A 24,523-nucleotide genomic window follows, 5' to 3' on the forward strand; every position below is an offset into this window, starting at 1 on the left:
ATGCTAGTCAATATGCTAGCATACTAGCTAGCCTACTAACTACAGTAGTAACATTAATGAGGCATTACTTCTAAAACTAAACAATAATATATGCTAGCAGCTGCTGTCATTTCAGCTGGAAAAAATGAAATACTGAGCTCCCATATTGAATGCTAGGCTCATGTGCTACAGTCTCTTTAAAAAAAAGTGCAATGTCTCTTTTTATTTATATTTTCTCTTTCCTCGAAACTGCCTGTCCACCATGCATTCATGAGATATATATTCTAGTGATGAAACACAAAAAGACAAGACGAGTCCAAGACTCTAATACTGTTGGTCAAAATAGCATGCAAAAGCACAATTTTTTTCCCTCTTTCCCGGTCTTCCCATATTTCCCTACTTTCCTCTGACATTTTCTCTCTCTGTCAGGATGGATGGAGGAAAGCGAAGGAGAGAGGAGGAAGCAGAAGAGGAAAAAGGGAGGGGGTGGATGTGTTGTTCAGTTCTGCTGAATGCGCTCACATGTATGAAAGAAGAAGCATTTATTTTAGGACTCTCGCGTGGGTGTACACAGATTTGAAAGACACACACACACACACACACACACACACACACACACACACACACACACACACTGGGGAAGTGAGAGCTCACATGCCCAGAGATAGGCCTGACCTACCTTTATATCAATCTTGTTTTGAAAGCTGCTGGAAGGGTGCTTTTCCTCCCTACCTCTGAGACTTTTCCATATACCTGAATTTTCTAAATGCGTTACACATTACCCAACACAGACAAAAATACACACACATACACACAGAGAAAGAGAGTGAAAAATCAGGGCACATGAAGCAAAGGAAAAGGACATGAACCACAAGAAGCGGAAGAAACACACAAATGGAAGAATGGGGTAAATAAAAGGCGAATGGTTCACCTCTCAGCAACACATTGCACAATAAGCGTCCACGTTGTTGTGTCATATTGTGTCAGCATTGCCACAACGTTATTATCCTGTAGAAACTGTTGTCATGGTAATAAGGTCACTGGCATGCTCATATGTCAAAAGGGATTTATACTGGGCTGACACAATTTCCAGTGCTGCATGTGCCAAGCGTGTGTGTATATGTGCGTGTATGTGTGTGTGTGTGTACAGTATGTTAGACAAAGACCAACTGGGAAGCTGAGTCTGATCATTTCTTGGTGGTGAGCAACAACCGAGAAATTTCACATTTAAGACAAACTCGGTTGTATTTCCTATAAGTGTAGGCCGATTGCAAATTCAGGACTTACACCAATGACCCATGTCAAAAACTTGGAAATTATCACATTGTTTAAAACTACGTTACAACACTAAAAATGTCCTCTTTTATATCTACTATAGTCCTTACACAATGATACACATATGAACACCTACTCTGGAATCTCCACAGGGATTCCCCCTCTATGACTATAAATCAATGAGAGATGGAGAAAGAAGAAGTATAAAGAAAATGAATGAGCATGAATACCCATCGCTGTTAAAGGTTCAGTATATAAATGGAAAGTCCCTAACATTTCCCTGAAACTGTTTATTGCCTGTTTAGTCTTGTCACGGTTCCTCTGTCAACACTGAAACTTCTTTTGGTGTCAAACTTTCAATTGAAGTGTTGTGCTGTACAGTCAAAAGTGCTTCTTTGTCACTCCACACAAGATGTAAATGTGACCTACTTAGCCGGTATTTAACCACAAAACTCCACCTCCCCGCTTCCTTGTGCCATTGTTGGTTAGCCCCCAACTCTGACCCCCTTGACCTCCAAGTCACTGAGGCAGCTCAAAGCTAAAGTCATGATTATTTTTTTCCTGCTTTCTATTTGTCCAGCGTGGACATCTGTCAGCTCAAACGCTAAGCCATATGCTATTTATTGTCCCTCTGTGAGGTCCGGGAATCAGTGCTTATACGATTGAGCACTTAAGAGATATTGACCACAGCTAGGCTGGCCTTGATTAAAATTACTGATTATAATCTAGGGTAGTCACTGTAAGCTTTCCAAAAAATTTTTACCCATTCATCTTAACATGAAATTGATTGTTTGTGTATGATGGCAATGTCCAGAAATGGCACAAAGACGTATATGTTCATGAAGTATGTGCACTCTCTCTAATGATCAGCTCAGTTTCTGCTGATTTAATACCCATAATCCCTTGTCTTCACCCTTCACTGTCTCTATATCCACCCAGCGCTACCTCTTTGCAACCCCTCCAGCCAACTTGTGACGCTCATCCATAGGGTGACGATGCGCAGAACAATGGGGGCCCTTAGGAGACGGAGCTCGCTCACTCACAGCGTGAAAAACCCAACATCCAGGAATACATATAAAAAGCTTCATTGACTGCAAGCCAGACAAAAAAGAGTGAGGGGGTGGGGTTTGAGATCATACATTACTTAAAAAGAAATAGCTATGTCTTGGGCTGACATGAAAATAAATTACTGCCACGGGATAAGAGGAACGGGGCAGGTAAAAGTCACCCAAAGATGAAGTCAGCATTCCTACACCAAAAGGAATGCTAGTTATGATAGTTGTATTACGAGCCTCAGTAGACGACCTCCAGCTAGTGATCAAAAGGGAGTGGAGCGGGGGTAGCATGCCAGGTCAAAGGGCAGGGACAGCTCAGAGGCTATACCCCAAGGCCAAGCACTTTAGCTTGGTGTGACAAGGTGACAGCAAGCAATGAAGAAAGTGAAAGGGAATGATTGGCTCAATTAGACTTCCAATGAGGTAGCCAGTCCTTAATAATCATTTTCCAGCAGTTTGAGGGTGAAAAATGATTCTGACATCTGCCCTTTGATGCTTTAATGGAGTTATTGGCAGGTTTTTTTTTTTTTTTTTTTTAAATATACAGGAATGAAACAGAGGGTAATCAACTGAAGATTTACAGCAGAATACAATTTCCACCTATTAATATCTTGGAATATTGATAGTACATCAGTCTAAACTGTGTCTAACTGCTGTTAGGTGTGGGGATTTTTCAGTTTCCCCCACCTACTACTACTTCACCACCATCATGACATCACTCTTTAAAAGACAACACAAGCAGAAGTTAGGTGACTTCCTCTAAAGAAGGTGAAATACCCTTGACTCACCTCACCGCTTCAGATTTATGCCATATTGTTGTATACCTGAAAAAATCATAGCCGCCCATCGTCCATGAGCCAGGATTTTAATTTCAACCGCATCCTCAGCCTTAATTCTTCCTTTTACTCATCCTAATGCGTTCTTCCTTTCTTCCATTAACCCCCAGGGTCAGAATGATATGTTGCTTGCTCATATTGCCAGGGTGATCGCCCAGGTATGTCATCTAACTCTAATATGATGGATTTTTATGTCAGGAAATGTTCGGATAGTCATTTTTTTAAGGATCACGCTCACGTAAAATTGGCCTTGATACAATACAATTTAATCAGGTTCCAATCAAGTCATTCTTCTTAATCAGAGGCTCTTTCATTAAGCCAAGAATAATACTGAGGGTAATGTTGTTTTTCAGGGCATTAAACATATATATTTTACATTGACCATACATCATAGGCCTTCAAATCCCATGTCAGTTAAACCCCACTCTATCCTTAAATTTCTTCCTTTCAGTTTTCTTCTCTGCATCCCTCATGGAAGTGTGTGTATGTGTATGTGCGTGTCTGTTCGTGTGTGTGTGTGTGTAGTGGGGGGTTTTAACTGACACGTTTGACGACCTCTTATCACATCTCTCGACCACACCCAACGCTATCACCCGGCAATCAGCACATGATTCCTTGTCTTTCACATGGAACAGCATATCCAAACAATGCTCCCCTACCGCTGACTGTCGTCTTTCTTTTCCACCTTCCCTTTCTTTCCATCTAAGGCCTCGGCTCTATCATACAGATCAGAACAGAACAACCCCCCCTCGTTTTTCTCCTCCTCTCTGCATTCCAGCCCTCGGTGCATCTATATGAACTCTGTCACAGCTGATGCCCTCCTTGCTTGGTGTGTGTGTGTGTGCGTGCGCGAATGTGTGTGTGTGCGGGTGCATAATGTGTGTCTATGTGTGAAGGATTGCTTCTCTGTGCCTTTCACCCCCTGACGCTCACTGGTCCCATGACAATGCTTCCCTTATATGCACATAACACACGGACGCACATGTGCAAACACACACACACACGGACACACACACACACACACACACACACACACACACACACACACACACACACACACACACACACACATGTATAGCACAGAGCAAAGTGACGATGAGGAGTTGAGGAGATGTGCTTCAACACCGTCGTCATTACCATTACACATGGACGGGGGGTTTTCATAGAAGAAGAAGAAGTAGAAGAAGAAGAAGAAAGGGGCACTTGATGTAGTTCCATCTGCGAAAGTTAACCATGATGGCGTCTTTCTCTCACACTCCTTTTCATCCCCCCTTTTACCCCCCCAAGGCTGTGAGTTACCTCAGGCAGGCTGAAGAAGCCCATTCACAGGAGAAGATGGCTTGAGGAGACGGGAGGGCCTGCGTGCCAGGCATTCCACAGCACACAGTGGACACATTATTATGACATTTACAAGGCCAGTTAGATAGATACAGCGTGATACATGTGTGAGAAAAGGTTGTCCTCTCAGTGCAACTGCTATGAAATGAAAAGAGCGAAGGGCAAAACCAGAGTAACACGGAGTGAATGGAGCAAGAGAAGCCTCTGATGTATTGTAAGATGGCAGAGTTTATGCATATGTGTTGTAGCTTTATCACGTCTGATTGCATAGAAAAATCTAGACCTACAACCTAAGCACTTACAAACCCTCATAGAGAGCTGAGCTACTAATTTAGATCCTGAGAGATGTGAGATAATCAGACCTTTTGTGAATAATACATTTATTAATAATCAACCTCATCATCATCATCATCATCCCACCTGTTCAGCTGTCCCAAGAAGCCCACCTCCTGTAGGTTTTCTGACTCTTGTGTAAAAAATCTCTCACTCCTTGTGTGTGACTATTGCTTCCATTTTACAACAACTCTTCTTCATTTTTGCCTCAACATGACGAATTCGCACAAATTAAGTAACATTCAAGAAGTGTGAACAATTCCAACAGTACGTGGACACATCTTACGTAGACTTTTGTGCACTTCTGAGGCTGTTTTTCATGATTTGGGCTCCAGATGAGGAATATTTTAACACTTAAAACACCATAAAAAAAGATATCTAGCAAAGCCTTCTGATCATCATGACCCTTGCTCTAGATCACAGTGACTGCACATAACACAAAGAGATGAAAGAATGAAGAGAAACAGCAGTTTTCAAATGAGATGTTCAATAATCAAGTATGGGTGTGTCCACTGACTTGTGGCCATATAGTGTATACACATGGTTTAACTGGCCTATTGATGTGAATAATATCAGAGAAAGATTATTACCGTGAAATGGTTTTACTCATAGCATAAACCCATCAACGCAGTCACATGGATATAGCATTTGGAATTTTGTAAAATGGTATTTACCACATAAATAAGATGTTTGCTGCATAATACATAACTGTCTCAACTGCATTATGATCGCATTTTTAATACTTATATAATGTGGCTCAGCATGCAAGAGTCAGCTTTGTTCTGTCACACAGATTAAGATACGTCACCAAAGTGTGCGTGAACTTACATGCGGATCGAAGAGCTGATTTTGCATCAAGACGGGCTGCTGACATGCATTCCGGCGTTCCCGAGTCTTTACGAAATCAATTAGGCTGATTGGTCGCAGTGAAGATCAATTTGTAACGTGGAAAACACAAGGATCTTTTCCTCCCATAGCTGAGATTTGTAGCTTTATAACAGCTGTTGTGAGGAATGTGTGTGGGAGAAAATGATCAGGTGGAATGTGCATGATCATCACATTGACATATTTTGCTCCTGGTATGTTGTTGACAAGCGGAAGTGAACAACAAATCTAGTCATGGAGCCATGAGGAGACATCGTGACATGGTGTTAGGCCCCGACGCGCCAGTCAGATCAACCAAAAAAGAAGTGTCCTTATACCCACAATAAATGCACAACACTGAACAATAGTTTAGACCCTTATTCACCATTGTGTGACTAAACTTGGTCTATTTGACTATTCAGCTGCTCCTGCTACTGGTGAAAGACAAAAAGCAGAAACAGTAACAAGTAAACAAGTCACATCAAATCTTAAAATCCACTTTTTCTTTTCTCCTTTCCAACTGAACTTTTAACCTGTACATTTTGTCACAATTCTTGTCTTGTGTCATATCATCCGTCACTTTTTTTTTTCCGGAGGGACCGTAATCTCATGACCATGATAATTCACTTATATCCAATCATTGCCGTGCTAACTGGCTAGCAAGAGCTAATGAAAATTAGTCACACGGTGCCCTGTCTCTGCTGAGTTTTGTGTGGAGCAGATAAGAAAATCAACATGTTGGCATTTTCTCGATTTGCTAAGACTATGAAAGATATTTCCTGCTCTGTCAGCACTCTGTGACTCTCAATCACAGTGTGTAGGATAACTGTGCTTCTGACAACACCTGTTGCATTACATTTTACTGACACTCTGACTAAGTGCTGAATCAGACTGTAATTTAAGAGTCCTGTGCATCTAGGGGAATCTGTATTGATAATGAAACCAAAAGAGGCAAACTCCCAGGTTGCTTAAGAGACTGTAAAAATGAAACTGATGGCATGCAAATGAATTCATTCCAGTTACATGTTTTATAAATGTCTATACAACTATCTGTGTTAATATTAAAAGTGAAGTGGAGTGCAGGAGCTGACCACAATGTGACCCAGGCCTTCAGTTGTCCAAGCACTTGCATACACACTCACATGACACACACATACATGCTTTACAGACTTTATAGCCCCTTGGAGGCAAATTTATGGTCTTGGGCTGTGATTATAAAATTGATTGGACTTTACACCCTTATAATAATTACATATTAACTGGCACTCATTCTAGCCTTAACTCCAGCAAGATGTTGGATGGATTGTCTTTAAACACCTCATGAGAATTTATAGGTTAAATAAAACAGTCATACAGATAGAAAAAAAAATCAATGGGGTAGAAGTGAATCTTTTATTTCACTGCCATGTTTTAAGAGCATGAAAGTAAAACACTGAATTCAGCTGGATTGAATTGGATTCATTGCTGGGGGTCTACTGGCGGGGGCGGGGAGACTTTCACGGTGTGTGCGGTCATTGGTCAGAGGCGGGTAGACATTCCCTTGCTTCGGACGTTGATTGGTCACAAGCTCAGCAGGTCCCACCCAAAGGCGGTGCCTTGAACCTGCTGTATGTTGAAGCGTTGCGTTCAACCAGTGATGAGTTTAGAGGGTCTCTCTCAAGCGGGGTGACAAGTCCAACAAGAGGAGCAACCGAAGGGGACTAGCTGCCATTTGAAGAAAATTAAAAACACTTTTCGTCGCTTCACCGCAGGATAATAACTCACCCTGGGGTTGGATTAACTTGAACCCACTCTTTTTTAGTTTTTCTTTTTCATTTGCTTTAGAAGAACCCCCCCAACCAACTCACCGAAGACAATGGGTTCCCAGTCATCCAAAGGAGAGGTAGCCGCGGAGGCAAACGCAGCCGCAGCCGACGCTGCAGCTGTCAAAACCAACGGACAGGTAATGACAAACCACTGCTACTCTTCTTTTTTTTTCAAAGGTGGAGAAACGTAGAAAAGTTTATTTTCCCACATAAAAGCGTTAGTTAGTCGAATTTAGTCGACGCTGAATTGATGAAACTTGGATGTGAGGACGTTTTGGGCAGGTCAGGTGGGGCTTTGAGCATCCTGCCCGCCGCTAATGGGCTGAGCACGGAGCACCTCAAAAACAACAATAAAAACACACCTGCCATGTTTGTCTGTGTTTGTCTCCGTTCATGAGTTGAATTCAAGTTGAGTTTAAGTGAGAATATTTGTCAGACTGGGGGTCTATCCCAAAAAATCCGCACAGCGTGGTTGATAGTGCCAGGCTTAAAGGGGGAGGGGGGCAGATAGAGTGCACGTAGGCAGTCTACACCCCCCTGTATAAAACAGCTACAAGCCTGCTGGTGTGTGTCTGAGCACCTTTTTTTTCCTTTTTCTTTTTTACAAACTGGGGCTTTCCCAATTTTAATATGTGCAATATGAGTCACATTTAGTCATAAAATTGAAGTAATCTCCACAAACACAAGTGAAAAAAAAAATTCAAGGAAATTTGTGTGTTAATTTTGTCAATTGAGCGTTTAAAATGTAATTATTGCTGTTTGGGTTTTAAAAAAAAAGTCAATTGATGTGTTTTCATGCTCTCATGGATGAGCTCCAGTCTTGTCTTTGTTGAGCCGATGTCTGTCTGGTACTCTGAGCGGTCTGCGTGGCGCTACCGCCGCCTATAGTCTGATTAGGGTACTGCAAGGCGTCGCCTCTGAGCCGAGCGACACGGTGGTTAATTGATGAGCACGACGATGCTCTGAGAAGAAATTAGGAAAACGCGTCTAAAATCGCCCCTGCTCGTATTTTATTCATGTGCAGACATATTTTCATATACATAGACATGCTTTTCTTTGTCAGATGGTTTGTCTTTAGAAGCAGATTATTGATTTTGTCATATATGTTTTTTTCCAGGAGAATGGTCATGTGAAGACCAATGGTGACGTCTCCACAAAGCCTGATGGGGATGCTGCTGCTACCAACGGCTCTGCTGAGGCAGCCAAGGAGCCTGAAGCCAGCGCAGGAGGCGACACCATTGAGCCGGCGCCCGCTGCAGACGGAGAGGCCGCCAAACCTGAGGGCGAGGCCGCAGCTAAGGAGACCCCCAAGAAGAAGAAGAAGAAGTTCTCCCTGAAGAAGTCCTTCAACTTCAAGCTCAATCTGAAGAAGAGCAAGAAGAGTGAGGCCGTCAAAGAGGAAGCAGCCCCTGCCGCCGCCGCCGCTGCCACTGAGGAGAAGCCTGCAGAGAACGGAGCCGCTGCTCCTGCAGAGGAGAAGAAGGAGGAGGTGAAGGAGGAGGCTGCTGCTGCTCCTGCTGCTGCTCCTGCAACCGAGGCAGAGGCTCCAAAGGCAGAGGAGCCGGCTAAAGAGGAGGCCCCCAAGGAGGAGGCCAAGGAGGCAGCTGCTCCAGCCCCCGAGGCCACAAAACCAACAGAGGAGAGCAGCTCGACCCCTGCTCCCTCTGAAAAGAAAGAGTGATTGTACCTTTAACTCACAATGAACTGGGTGAACTGTTTTTCAAGAGAGAGAGAGAGAAAATTTAAGAGTATATATATATATTTATATATATATGTGTATATGTATACATATGTATATGGATATATGTATATGTAAATATATACACATGTATGTGAGAGACTCCTTCGACGTGCCACTTTTCGTCATGATAACAAGACGACAGACTAGATTCACTAGATCACTTCCCTGGTTACTGCTCGACATCTGGACCTGGACTGAGTTTTAGGCTGTGGGTTGGTCGCTGTGTGTGTGGAAAATGTGGATTTTAACGGCTAGAGCGCGAGCTAATGACACCGCGAAGTATAGATGAAGGATGGATGAAGAAGGATGGAGTCAGAGCATCTTTTTCCCTAAAAATCTACAGATCAAGATGCCTCTTTTCTGAAGGAAAATGAAGCTAGATAAGATACTAGGACACCACCACCACTTGAAATGACTGTTAAATAGAAAAAAAAAACAAAAAAAATGAAATCAGACAATTAAAGAGACTCGCCAACTTTTTACATTCCTATATTTTAACCCAAATTTGAAGTATTTTGTGGTGTATTATAGAGAACCATCTTAAAGATTCAGAGAAGCTATGTCTTGTTTGTTAAAAAAAATAGACAATGTTGATTTTTACCTTACTATGAGAAAAAAAAAGAACACTTAAGCTTGCTATGTTCACTGTTGCGGTTTGATATGAAGCAGAGTTGTTTATCTGTCGTGTGTGAGCCTGAATCTGCTTTGTCTCTGTAAATACATTGGATTGATTTCTGTTCTTTATTTTGCTAATGTTGACAGATGTTAACTGGTTTTATTGTAAAGTTGATAATGGTAAATAAATGTTGGTTACCTGCCCATTGACGTGTCTTTACACTTATTTACACTGTACATTACATTGTGTTATTACAAGGCTGTGTAGTTTATTGAGCCTATTCGTCATATGGGAAGTTTTTATCGAGTCTCGGCGCCAAATCACACCCACAGGCATTCATCTGGCAGCCGCTGAAGCAAGCACTCGGGATACATCATTTTCATCCAATTACTGAAAAGATCATGTTTATAGGCTGATTTGACAATAAATCCATGACCATTTTACACTGTGTTTTGGTGTCTGCATATTAGAAAGATTAAAGTGACACGATAAACTATTTTTAGTTGGGAGGACCTCGGCCTGTCACAATAATTACATTAACAACATACAGTACTGTATTTATCAGCATCATCATGTCTATATATCGACTTATCGCACAATAACGTAATTATCAATATGATGATGTCTACATATTGACTTGTATGATACATGGACATGACCTTGATCATTTTTTAACCTCAATAATGCCACACTTCACATTAGCAGATAAGAGGCTATTCATGTCACATTGACTAAGCAAGTAGTTACCTCCATTCCTCACTGTGTATGTCCTGAGTGGACTGTAGAAGCAAGCAGCACCGCTCATATGGAATTAAAGGTAAATAACTGTCCTGACCCATAATGACAGTCTGTGTTTTTATGACATAATTGTTCTATTATATTATCATTATATCAGTGGTATAAAATGATCACCAAATGACAACAATATCGTTTATCGCGATTATTTCTGAGACAATATATCGTTCCATAAAAGTAGCTATCGTGACAGGCCTAGTCCCAACCCATAATGGCAGCCTGTTCTTACAGATGCATAGCGCCCACTCTCCAATCCCACTCCCCTTGCATTATTACGCTATTATATTATAAATATATCAGTGGTATAAAATGATCTTCAAATGACAATAATATCATGTATCGCGATTATTTCTGAGACAATATACCATCCGACAAACGTAGTTATCGCAAAAGGCCTGTTGGGGACACCTGTCTCATTTCTGTCCAATTTTTACCTCAAAACCCACTTCAGCTAAACATGACCACATCACCTGAACACTACAAAGGGATTTATAAGGATTCACAGTGTAATATCTGATCAGCTGCACCCATAGAGCAAACTTAGATCAATAAAAGCCTTGTTCCATTCATTCAGGTGATTCTTAGCCAACGCTGGAGTATCAGATCAACCTTGAAATGAAGAACAAACATGATCGATCCATGTGTCGAAGAGGCAAAATTCCACCATCACACACACTTTGTCATTAATGCAGAGTCAACACGTCTGATTGATGATTGATAGATTAAGATGTCAGGTTGTTACATTCCCCACACGGCTTAGTCTGTGATTTTCTTAGCAACAAGAAGCACCCACAACTTTTTAACAGATCGGTTTGGAGGTAATTGAACACACTGGCGCTACAGTGTTAGCCCCCGATGACCCCTATGCCCCTTTATTAGTATGCTGGCCCTGAGATCAGCACTATTACTCCTCCCCCCCTTCTTCGCATCTCCAGTCTTCCCTCCATCTGAAGGCCTCCTGAGCATCTCGGCTAACTAAACGCAGCGGCAGTTCTGCTCTGGGTGAGCTGACCTAGTTCACATGGTGATATGATGAGTTGAGATCTGAGCTAAATTTGGAGCCAGCCTTCAAACAATTAATGAATTATTTAAACAAAGCTGCAGCTTCAGATTGATACAACTCTTTGCCCACTGAAGCAGATACATGTGTAAACCTTAGATGATAGATATTCCACATTTAACAACTGACTTGAAATTGTAAGCAGCATCATCTCAAGTCAGACCCTAAACTGTGAAAATCTCTCTTCTTCCACTATATACTGGCAGTTATTATGTGAATGATCAATGGATGCTCTAGAAAAGACCATGTAACCATATGAAAATAGATTCTGAATTATATATATTATTATTTTATCCTCATGGTAAACTATGTTCAAGATTCTGTCACCAATCAGCTCAGGTGCTGCATTTCTTGTTCAATTAGAGTCCACATAGGTTTGTACATGGTAGTTGTGAGCTGAGATCGCCACCTGGTGGAGAGCCACAAAACTGATCCTGATTGGCTCCAGTGTTTTTTAAGATGCGGGAAGGATTCTTAGGATGGAATTAATATACACAATCAGCCTCATTGTACACTACCGTATAAAACAAGGCAGTGAGATTGGAAAACACATTGTATTGTAAATATATACAAATATATTGCATTTAACTGTTCAAGTTAAATGTCAATGCATTGCTGTGTGTATATTGTGTTCCTTTTGATTTCTTAATGTACGTTTAGATGCACGTTTCAGAGAGATCAGACTAGATTGAGATAAACTAGAATTCAATTAGATCACTAAACCATAATTACATGGAGAAAAATGTGTCTGAACCCAATGTATCAACCTTTTGAAGCTGGATAATGGTGTCTTTATTTAAGGCATGCAAACAATATTGAACTGAGGTAAAATACTGACTGCACATACTCTATAAAATGTTATATTAAATAATCATTTTGAAATAGAAATTGTAAATGTTAAATAAATAAAATAATAATGGTGTTACAGGGGATGTTTGTTTTAAAGCCATGTCAGCAAGACAAAGGTTGCTCAGGTGTGAATACCCAAGCATCAGCAGCTGGAGATGATAAATTACCCAAAGCTATTTTAATCACCTCTGCATCACTGAACATAATAATAACACTTTCTGTGCCGATTGATCTGTATCAGTCTAGACCACTGGTTCCCAACCTTTCAAGTCAAAGTGGTCATGAGATGATAGGAGAGGATAGGTACAGAAAAAAAAACATTTTTCTGTGTGTACTTTTTAAGTTTTTATCTGTTTTTGGCTACTTTTCTTGTGGATTATTGTGGATTATTCTCAAGTCTTTAAAAGTACATAAAACAAAATAAGTCCTTTTCTTGGAGGCTTAATTGATTCATCGATTGGTCAATTTACAGATTATTAATCAGCAACTAGGCTATTTTGATAATTAAATAGTTTTTTTAAAGTAAAAATGGAAGCAAATAAGCTGGTTTCAGCCTCTCAAACATGATGATTGATCTCTCTTCTTTTGTGGAACATAATAAACTAAATATCTTTGGTTTTTGGGTTGTTTGTCAGACAAAAGCAGACATTTGGACGCAATCCTGGACTGTAGAGAACTTTCATTGACATTTTCCACTATTTTATGAACAAAAAACGGTTTGGCCATATATTAAAACAATAACTTGTAATTTAACTGCTGGACAATGTAACATGTGAGGGGTTCCAGGTAGACTTTGTTTTGTGATAAGGTGTCATAGATCAAAAACTCTGGTAACCACTGTATACAGTATCAGTGGCTTCAACCGCGGCGGTGTTCGGTTTGTAATCTGGGCACCTCCCAGGCGGGCGGGTGTGCCTCTGTGATTGGTCGACCAGAGCTCGGTGCGAGTTTAGTGCAAGAGCAGAACCGGTGGGCTGAGGAGTAATTGGTGTAAAATGGCGCTGTCTCATGGAACAAAGAAAAAAGTTTGCTATTACTATGACGGTAAGTATTCCTCTACTGCACACTAGTCTCTCCGGCGGTTGAAGAGGCCTCGGAAGCGCGTTGATACATGTGAAATTCGGCAGGTTCATCCTCTAAAATGTGCGCTGAACGAGCGAGCTAGCCAGGCTAACGTTAGCATCCACTATTGGTCTGCTCAGCTAGCCGTTAGCTTGTAGCGGTAGCAGCAAGCGGTATATTCGTCGCTGTTGCAAGTTATCAAATGAGCACACCATTTCCCTCAGTTTATTATCACACTTTATTAAGCTGTGTATTGTGCCTGTAAGATCATTTGTTCATTGTGGGAGTATTAGGCAGCCTGCAAGCGAGCCGGCGCTAATCACATCAGTGTTCCCATTAACTCGCTAACAACTTCCGAGAAGTCGGCACTGATGCACCGGCTGCCGGTTTGATCGTTTAGCAAAAACTGCGTGGACACAGGTGTATAAATGTTATATGTCTACTTTTTCTTCTGTGATACATGAGTTCATTTCATACAATGTCTAAAACTATAACTCTGTGTAGAAATAACTGCAGTATCTAGTCGGAAAATTTTGCTTCACTTTCTTTATGCAAGTTTTACATTTCTGTTATCCAATTCAAACAACCTGAAGCCACATTATGAAATAAATCTCTCCCCTCACTCCTGCCTTGTATGTTTGCAACGATTTTAGACAATGAAACGCATGGATTTTTATCAGCTATCATTCAACACCAATGTCCAGTCAAACTGTCACCAGCATTTAACTCCGTTGTAGTATCAGGTCATATCGGCATCAGCAGTGTATTTTACTGTAGATGATTATTTGACTTGAAGGCAAATCTGTCATAACAGCTGCCGAATTAGACCAATTCAAGACTTGTCACAAGTAATTAATAAGCATGCCGCATTTCATGCACTTAATAGCAATTGAGCAGTTGTTGATTAAAATGATACATTTCTGAATGGAGTTTGGCATAAAGTTCTGATCTCAAAGCAGAGCCAAACTAATCTGGGCTGACTTGTTTTCATTCATATTTTGTGATGTGCGTAATCTTTTTTATTTGATCTTTGATTGTAGGTGATGTGGGAAACTACTATTATGGCCAGGGCCACCCTATGAAACCTCACAGGATCCGCATGACACACAACCTCCTCCTCAACTATGGACTGTACAGGAAGATGGAGATATATGTGAGTCATATCATTCAACACTCAACTCCTACACACTGTGTCACTACGCTCCCTCACGATAAGATCAGTTGAGAAAAGTGTAAAGCGAGAAATGTTCTGAGTGAATCTGCTGGAACATAATTAGTGTGCTCAGCAACTGCTACAATAGCCACTTTATTATTGTGCACCCATATTAATCTAACATAGTGTAAATACAGGCTACATGTTTGCATGTGTGGGATATAAATCCAAAGATTGACAAATGGAGAAGTGCCCTGACCCTCTTCCTCATGACCTTACTGTGTGTTTCCAGAGACCACACAAAGCCAGCGGTGAAGAGATGACCAAATACCACAGTGACGACTACATCAAGTTCCTGAGGTCCATCCGACCGGACAACATGTCAGAGTACAGCAAACAGATGCAGAGATGTGAGTGTTAGGTTTTCTTCCAGTATACAGTAATCTTCTCATCACAAAGTTATATTAAAACTTTCTGTCATCTTCTTTTTCTCACAGTCAACGTGGGAGAGGACTGTCCTGTGTTTGATGGTCTGTTTGAGTTTTGTCAGCTCTCTACGGGTGGATCTGTAGGTACGTTTCATCAACCACACTTCATCATACAGAGTGATATACACAACTCTATGTACACAGCCAGTTTGCTAAATAGAGTACAGGCCTCAATCTGGTAAACTACTACTCCTCCTTTTGTGACAATGCAGGTGTAGGTTTGGTTAAAAGCGGATCTTCACTTCATTTTCTTCATAAATGTTATTAAAAAACAGTAAACACACTAAAGTCCATCAAACTGACTCTTTCCTCTGTCCTCTCTAGCCGGGGCTGTGAAGCTGAACAAGCAGCAGACAGACATCGCCATCAACTGGGCCGGCGGACTCCACCACGCCAAGAAGTCCGAGGCCTCTGGTTTCTGCTACGTCAATGACATCGTCCTCGCCATCCTCGAGCTGCTCAAGTAAGCCGAGCATCACTGCTGCCTTCTCTCTGTAGTTAACCACCTGTCTGTCAGGGTTTTAGTTCTTTTGGACCCCAAAAGGAATTTGGCGTTGGCAGAGCTTTCTGACAGACAAATAAAAAGTCTGAGTTCCTATCTCCATGCCTCCTGCAGCATTTAAGCCTTTTTAAAGATGACAGTAACTGCATCTCATCCCCCAGTTAATAATACACATATACATTTTTGTGTTAGAGCTGCAATGGTTAGTTGATTGGTTAGTTGATTAATCAGTTGACAACTTAATCTGCAACTATTGTGATCATAAAATGATTATTTTAGTTGTATTTTAATCACAAATATTAGTTTCATCTTCTTAAATATGATGATTTAACGCTCCTCTTTAACACAGTCTTTGTGTTTAGGGTAAAAAAGATAAAGACCTCATCTCTGATTCTGGAAAATTATGCATTTTTCACCATTTCTGATATTTTATGGACATAATGGATTAATTGAGAAAATAATTAACATGATGAAATGATTGTTAGTTGTGACCTTTGTCTGATTCACATGGACATTAATTTTATTTCAGAGGGACACGCTTTTTTAGTTAGATTAGATTTAAAAAAAAAAAAAAGCATATTAATGTAGTTGTGACAAAGCATCATATTGAGGCTGCTGTCTGTTCTATCTGCTAATTACTTTGTGCACATTTTATTTGTACATGCGTTCATCTTCAGACGTCATTAACTGAAGTGTGTGTCCTGTCCAGGTACCACCAGCGAGTGCTGTACATTGACATCGACATCCACCACGGTGACGGAGTGGAGGAAGCCTTCTACACCACAGACAGGGTCATGACCGTCTCCTTCCACAAGTACGGGGAATACTTCCCCGGCACCGGAGACCTGAGGGTAAGTTGTGTGTTCGTCTCGTGAAAATCATCCGTGTGTCTCGTGCACATGCGAGCGTGATGTTCATGATGTGTGTAATGTGTTCAGGACATCGGAGCTGGAAAGGGCAAATACTACGCTGTGAACTATCCGCTGAGAGACGGCATCGATGATGAGTCGTACGAAGCCATCTTCAAACCTGTAAGTTCCCACTGAGTGTAAAGTAATCACCATAATCAGATTCTCTCCCTGAAATACACTGTTAATATATGTGTGTCTATGTGTGTGTGTTAGATCATGGCTAAAGTCATGGAGATGTACCAGCCCAGTGCTGTGGTGCTGCAGTGTGGAGCTGATTCCCTCTCAGGAGACAGACTGGGCTGCTTCAACCTCACCATCAAAGGTATAAACACACCTTACACTCCTGATACTGTGTTTAAAAAGTGCTTTGAGGAATTTAATCCATCAATGAATCAGACTTTATTGGTATAGCACTTTTCATACATAGCAATATATCATAAAGTGCTTTACACACTCCATGCACAAATGATCTATAATGCTCTCATGAATCTGCAATGAGGAAACACCAGAGGGAGGATACAAATGTGAAAAATTGAGAATAGACAAATAAAGTAAAACATGATAAGAGATTCATAAAGTGTAATAGATGGATAATCAAATAAAGTGTGTAAAACCAGTAAGGTGGAGTATTAAAAGGAAAATGAAGATAAATATAATAAGAGAATAAAATAATAAAAGCAGACATAAGTAGGTTATGAAGAGGAAAACAGTTAAGAAAATAAGAGTAGAATAAAAAAGAATAGACCAAGTAGTAAAAGAAAGAGAAATAAATAAAATTCAATTAAAAAGGTCAGTTTTGAGTCTCCTAATGTGTGTGTGTGTGTGTGTGTGTGTGTGTGTGTTGTCTCTTCTAGGCCACGCCAAGTGTGTGGAGTACATCAAAAGCTTCAACCTCCCCCTGCTGATGCTGGGCGGCGGCGGCTACACCATCCGCAACGTGGCGCGCTGCTGGACCTACGAAACGGCCGTGGCCCTGGACTCCTCCATCCCCAACGAGCTGCCCTACAACGACTACTTTGAGTACTTCGGGCCCGACTTCAAGCTGCACATCAGCCCGTCCAACATGACCAACCAGAACACCAACGAGTACCTGGAGAAGATCAAGCAGCGCCTGTTTGAGAACCTGCGCATGCTGCCGCACGCCCCCGGAGTCCAGATGCAGGCCATCCCCGAGGACGCCCCCCACCCGGACAGCGGGGACGAGGACGAGGAGGACCCCGACAAACGCGTTTCCAGTAAGAGACGCAAATGCTTGTCTTGTACGTCACACTCATTTAAAAACAGCCAATGAGATGGTGTTTTCTTTTTTTGTTTTCAGTCCGGGCTCACGACAAAAGGATAGCCTGCGAGGAAGAGTTTTCTGACTCGGAGGACGAGGCAGAGGGACAGGGAGGGGGCCGCAGGAACGCAGCCAACCACAAGAAGGCCAAACGAGTGAAGAAGGAGGAAGAGAAGGAAGGAGAGGAGAAGAAAGGTGAGCCCCTTCATTGATACATTAATAATGTATAGTGCTGTAGATGAAGAAACACTTTATTAATCACATGTCTCTTTGCATCCTAGAAGTGAAAGAAGAAGAGAAGGAGGAAGAGAAGATGGATACAACAGGGTAAGAAGATTGTACATTTACATTTTGATGAAGTAGTAGTATAAAGGAGCATTTAACACCTGGAATCACAGTATGGAATGGATCTAAAACACTTCCACACACGTCATAATGTTATTTTGGTTGCTGTGAAACATTCATTGTCAAAAGCTGTGTTGTAGAAAAACATGAAGAGAAGTTACCTTGTTGTTTAAACCTCTTTAACTTTGTGTTTCAGACCAAAAGAAGAAGTGAAGACAACTTGAAGTCTGAAGTGAAGAAACTGACGGTTGTACTGTTGTCCTTGAAGCTCCACTGATTCCTCTCTCCTCCTCCTGCATTGATAGGACCTTTTTTTTGTATTCCTATTTTATTAACGTTCTGACGGGCAAACCTGGTTCACACTCGGTTATCAGCATTTGTTTCCTAAGCACTGTGGACAACCAGGCGGTGGGCTCAGTACACAGTTCACACAGCATCGTCAATTCAGCATGAATTTGCTCGCACTGAGTGTAAACCCCACCCACCTGGAGCTCCCCGTAGTATAAAACTAATGCCATAAATCCTCCTCAGCTCCTCCATGTGAACCAGGTGTGCCTAAACATGAAGAACAGCCAGAGCATTACTGTTTCCTATCACGGTGTTTTCACAGTAAAACACCCGCAGAGATGCAGGTAACTTCTAAAGTCCTTCCTGTTGAGTTTTTAAACATCTATTTATGATACTGTTAAGATAACCAGCATCTGGCAAACAGCTGTGTTAATTTCTTATTAAATGCATGTTTAGAATGAGCTCGCCTTCAGCATGTACATAATAATACTGTCCCTCTCTGTCCAGGCAGTCACCATTTCTGTCTCTGCTCAGTAAGTTATTTTAAATCATGAATACAGTCGATCCCTTTTAGCCCGTCTTCCTATAAATATCTGCTCGATGTTTTTTTTTCCTTCATGCGGTGTTTGTATGTGAAGTGTGAATGGCTGTGAACCCCTTCAGAGGGTGATGTTGGGAAGTGAGTGACTTTGTTTTAGATATTTTGTACCATTCTACATGAAACTGGAGCGACCGATGAATGGCTCTCTACATTTGGTTGTTTGGAGTTCTATCCTTGTGAAATGTGCATTATCATAACTTTGTTATAAAAAATAAAGAAAACTGATCTACATTTTATTTGTACTATTTTTCAAATGTATCAGCACACCTTGTGAAATAGTGTTTTCAAAGGTTTAGTGTAGTTCAGGGTTTGTCTGAGGTGGCTTAGTAATTTTAAGTGTTATACCTCTTATAGGGGGTTAAATATTTGTATGCAATTATACATTAATAGGAGGGGATAGACTATCTGCAATGTATTGTCACCATTAGAGGTGTGCTAGTATACCATTTTTACTTTACACTGTGGTGAAACATTGATGGTATTAATACTGCTAACTATTTCTGAGAACATAGAGCAGTGTTCCTTTTTTTAGTCAGCATCTGTTGTGCTAATGTTTCTAAGCAGTGACATAAAGAAGCTGTGTTTAGGGACAGTGAGCTCTACTGACCTGTAAATACCTTGTAAAACACGTATTCATCTGTTTACAGCCAGCAGATAATACCACAAGCCTTCCTACAGAGAGTTCTTGCACTTTACAAATAAGTAGATGAACGTGTGTAGAATCTAAAGGACACTAAGCTGCATTTAAAGTGATTTCCATTTGATCCTGAACTATTTCTTATTCAGAGTACAGACTAAGCTGCAATATACAGACCTCTGTTCAGTGAATAAAACCTGTGGTGATGATGTTGGGAAGTCACCTAACTATATTGTAGCACCAATAGAAGGATTTCAGGAAACTGATTACATTATACTGTTGACTGTGATGTTTGTATCTATGATAATCATGGCATCAACACCTTCAATCATAAACTCAGACCTCAGAACTGAACAAATCTTTTCATCAGAAGGGAAGGATTTATTGTAAGCTGTTGTTTTGGACTGCAGCATATATATTACTCATTGAATGATTATAAGAGTGGCATAAATCACACAAACAGGACTTGAATAAGTAACTTTATGATGACTTTAGTGGAATGGTTACACAGCAGAAAATGCATTATGAGTTCAAATCCTTTGTAGAATCAGATTAAATAGATCTGGGAATCAGGGAGTGTGGAATTAAGTCCAGTCGTGACAGCTTTTGAAGAACCACCGTACAAAAAGATTCAACTCTAGATGCTCCCGATCCCACCAAGAAAGTTTCCAAGTGATGTTAGAAAATATTCCTTTTAAAAAAAAAAACACCACAAACCCCTCTTGTCATTGAGATGCAGTCAGTGGTCTTCTGACCTCTTTAACTTTATTTGAACTGATCTGTGACATGTACACAAAGCCGACCTGAATCACTGACTTGTACCCTGACTCCAGATCAGTTCAGATGAAGGGAGAAGAGGCGAGGTGGTCGGTCAGCTGTAAACTCACACCAGTCCGTTAATCCTTCCTGACTGGACTGAGTCTGATGTTGAAGCTGGAGCTGTGGGGTCTGTTTACGCCTCCAGCTCAAAGTCAAAGTACTGTGGATCAAAGTAGTGAATCCTCGTGTATCCGTCCTCTCCTCCACTGCTGTAACTGTAGACCAGAGAACAAGAGCACTGTTAGCACCGTGGCAACACACAAAGCACTTCTGATCAGACTATTTCACATTTTTAGGGATGTGTTTTTCCATAAAAGTTGGTCTCATACCTCTTTCCATCGGGGTGGAATGCCACGCAATTGATGGGACCGAAATGACCTTTGACCCTGCCAAACTCCTCTTCATAGGCAGCGTGGAAGAACCTGAGAGCAGTGGAGAAAAGCAGGTTACTATGTGATCACAGAATTTGGCAAGCAAACCAATTAGCTTCAACATCTTTTATCACTCCTGTCTGTGTTATCAACTACAGCCTTAGTTTCCTCACCTGGCCTCAAACTTGCCGATCCTTGTGGAGGTTGTTGTGACCTCCATGGCTTCCTGTCCACCTCCCATCACCACCTGAATCACACACATACAAAATCATACATGAGTCAGTGATGAGACAATGTTTATTGTGGGAAAAAAAAACAACAACAGAGGAGTATGTCTTAGTGCTGTGAGTGTTGTCTTACATGATCCATGATGGGGGAGATGGCAGCAGAGTTGACGGGTCTCTCTGTCTTGAAGGTCTTGATGTGATCCAGAGAAGTAGAGTCGAACAGCTGAGAGGAAACACACAACACACTCAACACTCAGAAACACAGTAGTATACAGGACAGTGGATTTAGCAAAAAAATGATGACAAACATTAAATATCAAATGTTTACTCATATTGTATAAGGCAACAATCACTACAAAACAAAACTAACTAAACATCCACAGCTTGTATGTTTCTGGCTGTGTGAAAGCAGACATACAGATGAGTCTTACCTTGGCAGTGTTGTCCTTTGAGGCGGTGATCACCATGGTGAGATCCACTGATGACTGGATGTCATTGATCTGCCTGCTGTGCTCCTTTATCTTCTTCTGGACCTCTCCAGTCTGTCCACAAATACACAGTAACAACATTCATTTTAATTCAAGACACACACAGCTCTCTTCAATTCCTGCTTGAAATCTTACATTAATATACTTCCCAACCTACATCACTGAAATATGTTATTATTATTGTACAAATTTACTTGAAAACTAAGCAGATATTTCCTATTCTAGTTCATTATTATTTCAGTCTTGATAAATCAGTATGAGACTTGTTTACTTAACATAAAGCTACATGAACACAGTTGGCTCCAGTGTGACCCACCTTGGCGTTGAACTGGTTGATCTCTCCGTTCTCGTGGCCGGCGATGACAAACTCTCCCAGAGGTCCCCACACAGCACTGGTGATCTTGTGCTCGCTGCAGGGTATGGACAGGTAGGGCTGGTTGTCTTCTACAGAGACCGATGGAGAGAAATGCTCATTACAGCAACAAGACAAGACTTTATACTGTGTAGTCTGTGTATGTTAAACACTGCTACAGAGCTACAGCATCCCTTTTTATTTAACTTGTAGTAGTATGTGCTATGTACCGATTTGCTGTGGGTCCCTCAGGTCAAAGTAGTTGAGGAAGCACTGGTAACCCATCTGCTTGTCTGTGGAGAACATGATGATGTTGCCGCTGAAGTCGAAGCCGCACGTCCTGACGGCAGAGTTGGTGTTGAGCAGGGCCAGCTGTTTACCTGAGGGGTGGAGACAAGGGGGGGGGGGGGGGGTTTAGATGTATTGCACTGACAATCTGTGCATCAATCTAACACAAACACAACAACAACGCTTTTATGTACCTGTCTCGCAGTCCCATAGTCGACAGCTGTTGTCTGCTGATCCTGTCAGGACATTTTTAGTGTCCCCTGAGGCAGGACGAGTTAAGGAACACAATGTAAAACTGCAGCTTGCATTTCATTATTTCAAAATACTGTGAGTTAAATCACTTTATTTGAAAAAGGATACAGTCACAGTCGACACACCACACAGCTCCTGTGTGTCCGTTGTAGGTGCCAAGCCTCTCGCCATTGACTGAGTACCACACGTTGGCGACCTACAGCAGGAGATGAAACATAAAACACGTTAACACAGATTACTGCTGCTAACATTAACACATAACTGATTTACTATGAACTCACCGTGTCTTTAGCTACAGAGAAGAGCAGGTCTCCTTCTCTGTTGTACTTAATTTGAGTGATGGACCTCTCATGGCCCTGGAGCAGGATGGGTTTCTGTGGGGAAAAGAGCACAAATCAGCATCTGGATAGTGTTAAAGGACAAGTTTATAATCTATTAAGTGTGTCTTAAAACAACATTTTGTCATTTGTCCAAATAGTTTTTCTTGCTGTAATCTTTCCAGCTATTCACACTTATAAAAATCCTTTGTAATATACTTTCAGTACAAGTAATAGAGGCCAAAATGCACAGTCCTCTTTCTGTGCCAAAAGTGTATTTGAAGCTAATATCAAGCTTAAATCATTCAAATTACTCAAAAAAGTAGATATATTTCAATGTTATTCTTTTTAGTGGCAAAGTCCTTCTTTGTGTTATTTTACTTCCACCACTGCTCAACAGGGACACACAAAGGAGGAATCTGATGCTAAAAAGACTGTACATGTGTCAGATATCCACTTGATATGATGAACTCAGACTGCTGAAGCCTCTAAATGCATTTATGCACACACTGACTGGGTGGATTTGGCCCCCATCACCTCCATTGATAGCACATTACAAGGGTCTTGTTTAACTGTGTTTATGAACAGCAGGAATGATTACAACGAAAAACCTCTTTCACTGTAAATTTGGGCACCTGACAGTTGCTTGAAAACAGCATGGAAAGATTGGTCCTTTAACTGATAATAAAAGGCTTTTATAACATCTGTCATGTAGCTATAACGCTAGCTTTAACTTGTGTCTACAGCTGTAATATCAGAGCACTGTCATGTCTCTGTGAATACAAACGAGCGAATAATGTTATGTATATTTTATCTTACAAAGAGTACACCTGTGCAGCTGTGGCAGCTGTAAAGGAGGTGAATCATCTTGCATCACCTCCATCATGTAGCTAACAGTAGTGTTAGCCCTGACTCGCCGAAAAGCTAAGCTAACGTTAGCTAAACCCGCGCTAACGGCCACTAGAGAGAAAGCGCGCTATTGTGGAGAAGATATAACTCGAAGCGAACTGTTAAAGAAGAATATACGAACCATTTTTGTGAGCGAGGTGTTGCCAGTCGGTCCGGTATATCAACTAAAGTCTCTTTACGGAGAGAATAGATGCACACTCGTGCTTCAGGACGCCGGAGCCGCGGCGGAAGAGGAAGGTGACGTAGTTACTGTGTCATAGCAAGATAACGGGAGCGCGCCCTCTAACGTCGCTTCTGACGTACTGCAGTCATACCGGCTTCCCATTTACATTATCGTTATTATCCCAACACACTGAGAGAAGCGCAGCACACAATCGATAACACATGTGACTGTTGGAAATAATGGAGGAATACTTTAACACGTAAATTAATCATCCAATTAAACCGGAAGCTAAAGATGTAATACTATATTATGAAAACAAAAAACAGAAAATTCAGCAGATTGTCAATTTATAATTAATTTTACTGGGAATATTCCAAATTCACAAACCCACAAAAATATTTTGAGTCTGTACAACTTATAAACAATGACAAATGTACATGTACACTTTGTATGCTTTTTTTTTCTGTTACCTTATTTTTCTATTCATTTATTATTACTTTGACCCTTTGGCTCTCTTGCCATGTT

General features: G+C 41.2%; 3 protein-coding genes across 3 annotated transcripts; 2 read left to right on the forward strand and 1 right to left on the reverse strand.

The window, feature by feature from the left end:
- The first annotated feature begins 7,339 nt into the window (after window positions 1-7,339).
- marcksl1b (MARCKS-like 1b) lies at window positions 7,340-10,045 on the forward strand. The gene is made up of 2 exons (XM_053333753.1): window positions 7,340-7,622; window positions 8,603-10,045. Exons 1-2 carry the CDS (start codon window positions 7,536-7,538, stop codon window positions 9,164-9,166), a joined length of 651 nt encoding a protein of 216 aa, XP_053189728.1. The 5' UTR covers window positions 7,340-7,535; the 3' UTR covers window positions 9,167-10,045.
- A 3,462-nt stretch (window positions 10,046-13,507) lies between these two features.
- On the forward strand, window positions 13,508-19,400 carry hdac1 (histone deacetylase 1). Its single transcript, XM_053333751.1, has 12 exons — window positions 13,508-13,590; window positions 14,649-14,761; window positions 15,054-15,171; window positions 15,259-15,333; window positions 15,574-15,712; window positions 16,461-16,602; window positions 16,690-16,782; window positions 16,876-16,984; window positions 17,517-17,897; window positions 17,981-18,136; window positions 18,223-18,268; window positions 18,483-19,400. Exons 1-12 carry the CDS (start codon window positions 13,542-13,544, stop codon window positions 18,508-18,510), a joined length of 1,449 nt encoding a protein of 482 aa, XP_053189726.1. The 5' UTR covers window positions 13,508-13,541; the 3' UTR covers window positions 18,511-19,400.
- An 878-nt stretch (window positions 19,401-20,278) lies between these two features.
- eif3i (eukaryotic translation initiation factor 3, subunit I) lies at window positions 20,279-24,069 on the reverse strand. The gene is made up of 11 exons (XM_053333752.1): window positions 23,957-24,069; window positions 22,891-22,983; window positions 22,718-22,805; window positions 22,552-22,617; window positions 22,300-22,449; window positions 22,034-22,161; window positions 21,661-21,771; window positions 21,363-21,452; window positions 21,176-21,249; window positions 20,961-21,053; window positions 20,279-20,846 (listed from the first exon to the last, which is right to left on the reverse strand). The coding sequence occupies exons 1-11, from the start codon at window positions 23,957-23,959 to the stop codon at window positions 20,765-20,767; spliced, it is 978 nt and encodes a 325-aa protein (XP_053189727.1). The 5' UTR covers window positions 23,960-24,069; the 3' UTR covers window positions 20,279-20,764.
- Between the last annotated feature and the right edge of the window lie 454 nt (window positions 24,070-24,523).

Source organism: Scomber japonicus, chromosome 15 (assembly GCF_027409825.1).
Source record: "Scomber japonicus isolate fScoJap1 chromosome 15, fScoJap1.pri, whole genome shotgun sequence".
NCBI classification, from domain to species: Eukaryota; Metazoa; Chordata; class Actinopteri; order Scombriformes; family Scombridae; genus Scomber; species Scomber japonicus.

Excerpts from the sequence above, each read along its gene's own strand:
- marcksl1b (XM_053333753.1), top strand. The coding sequence starts at position 7,536 with ATGGGTTCCCAGTCATCCAAAGGAGAGGTAGCCGCGGAGGCAAACGCA. Across the intron at positions 7,623-8,602 it reads CTGTCAAAACCAACGGACAG|GAGAATGGTCATGTGAAGAC; the intron begins GTAATGACAAAC and ends GTTTTTTTCCAG.
- hdac1 (XM_053333751.1), top strand. The coding sequence starts at position 13,542 with ATGGCGCTGTCTCATGGAACAAAGAAAAAAGTTTGCTATTACTATGAC. Across the intron at positions 17,898-17,980 it reads CCCCGACAAACGCGTTTCCA|TCCGGGCTCACGACAAAAGG; the intron begins GTAAGAGACGCA and ends TTTTGTTTTCAG. Across the intron at positions 18,269-18,482 it reads GAGAAGATGGATACAACAGG|ACCAAAAGAAGAAGTGAAGA; the intron begins GTAAGAAGATTG and ends TTTGTGTTTCAG.
- eif3i (XM_053333752.1), bottom strand. Across the intron at positions 22,806-22,890 it reads TCTCTGTAGCTAAAGACACG|GTCGCCAACGTGTGGTACTC; the intron begins GTGAGTTCATAG and ends CTCCTGCTGTAG. Across the intron at positions 22,618-22,717 it reads GTGGTGTGTCGACTGTGACT|GGGACACTAAAAATGTCCTG; the intron begins GTATCCTTTTTC and ends GTCCTGCCTCAG.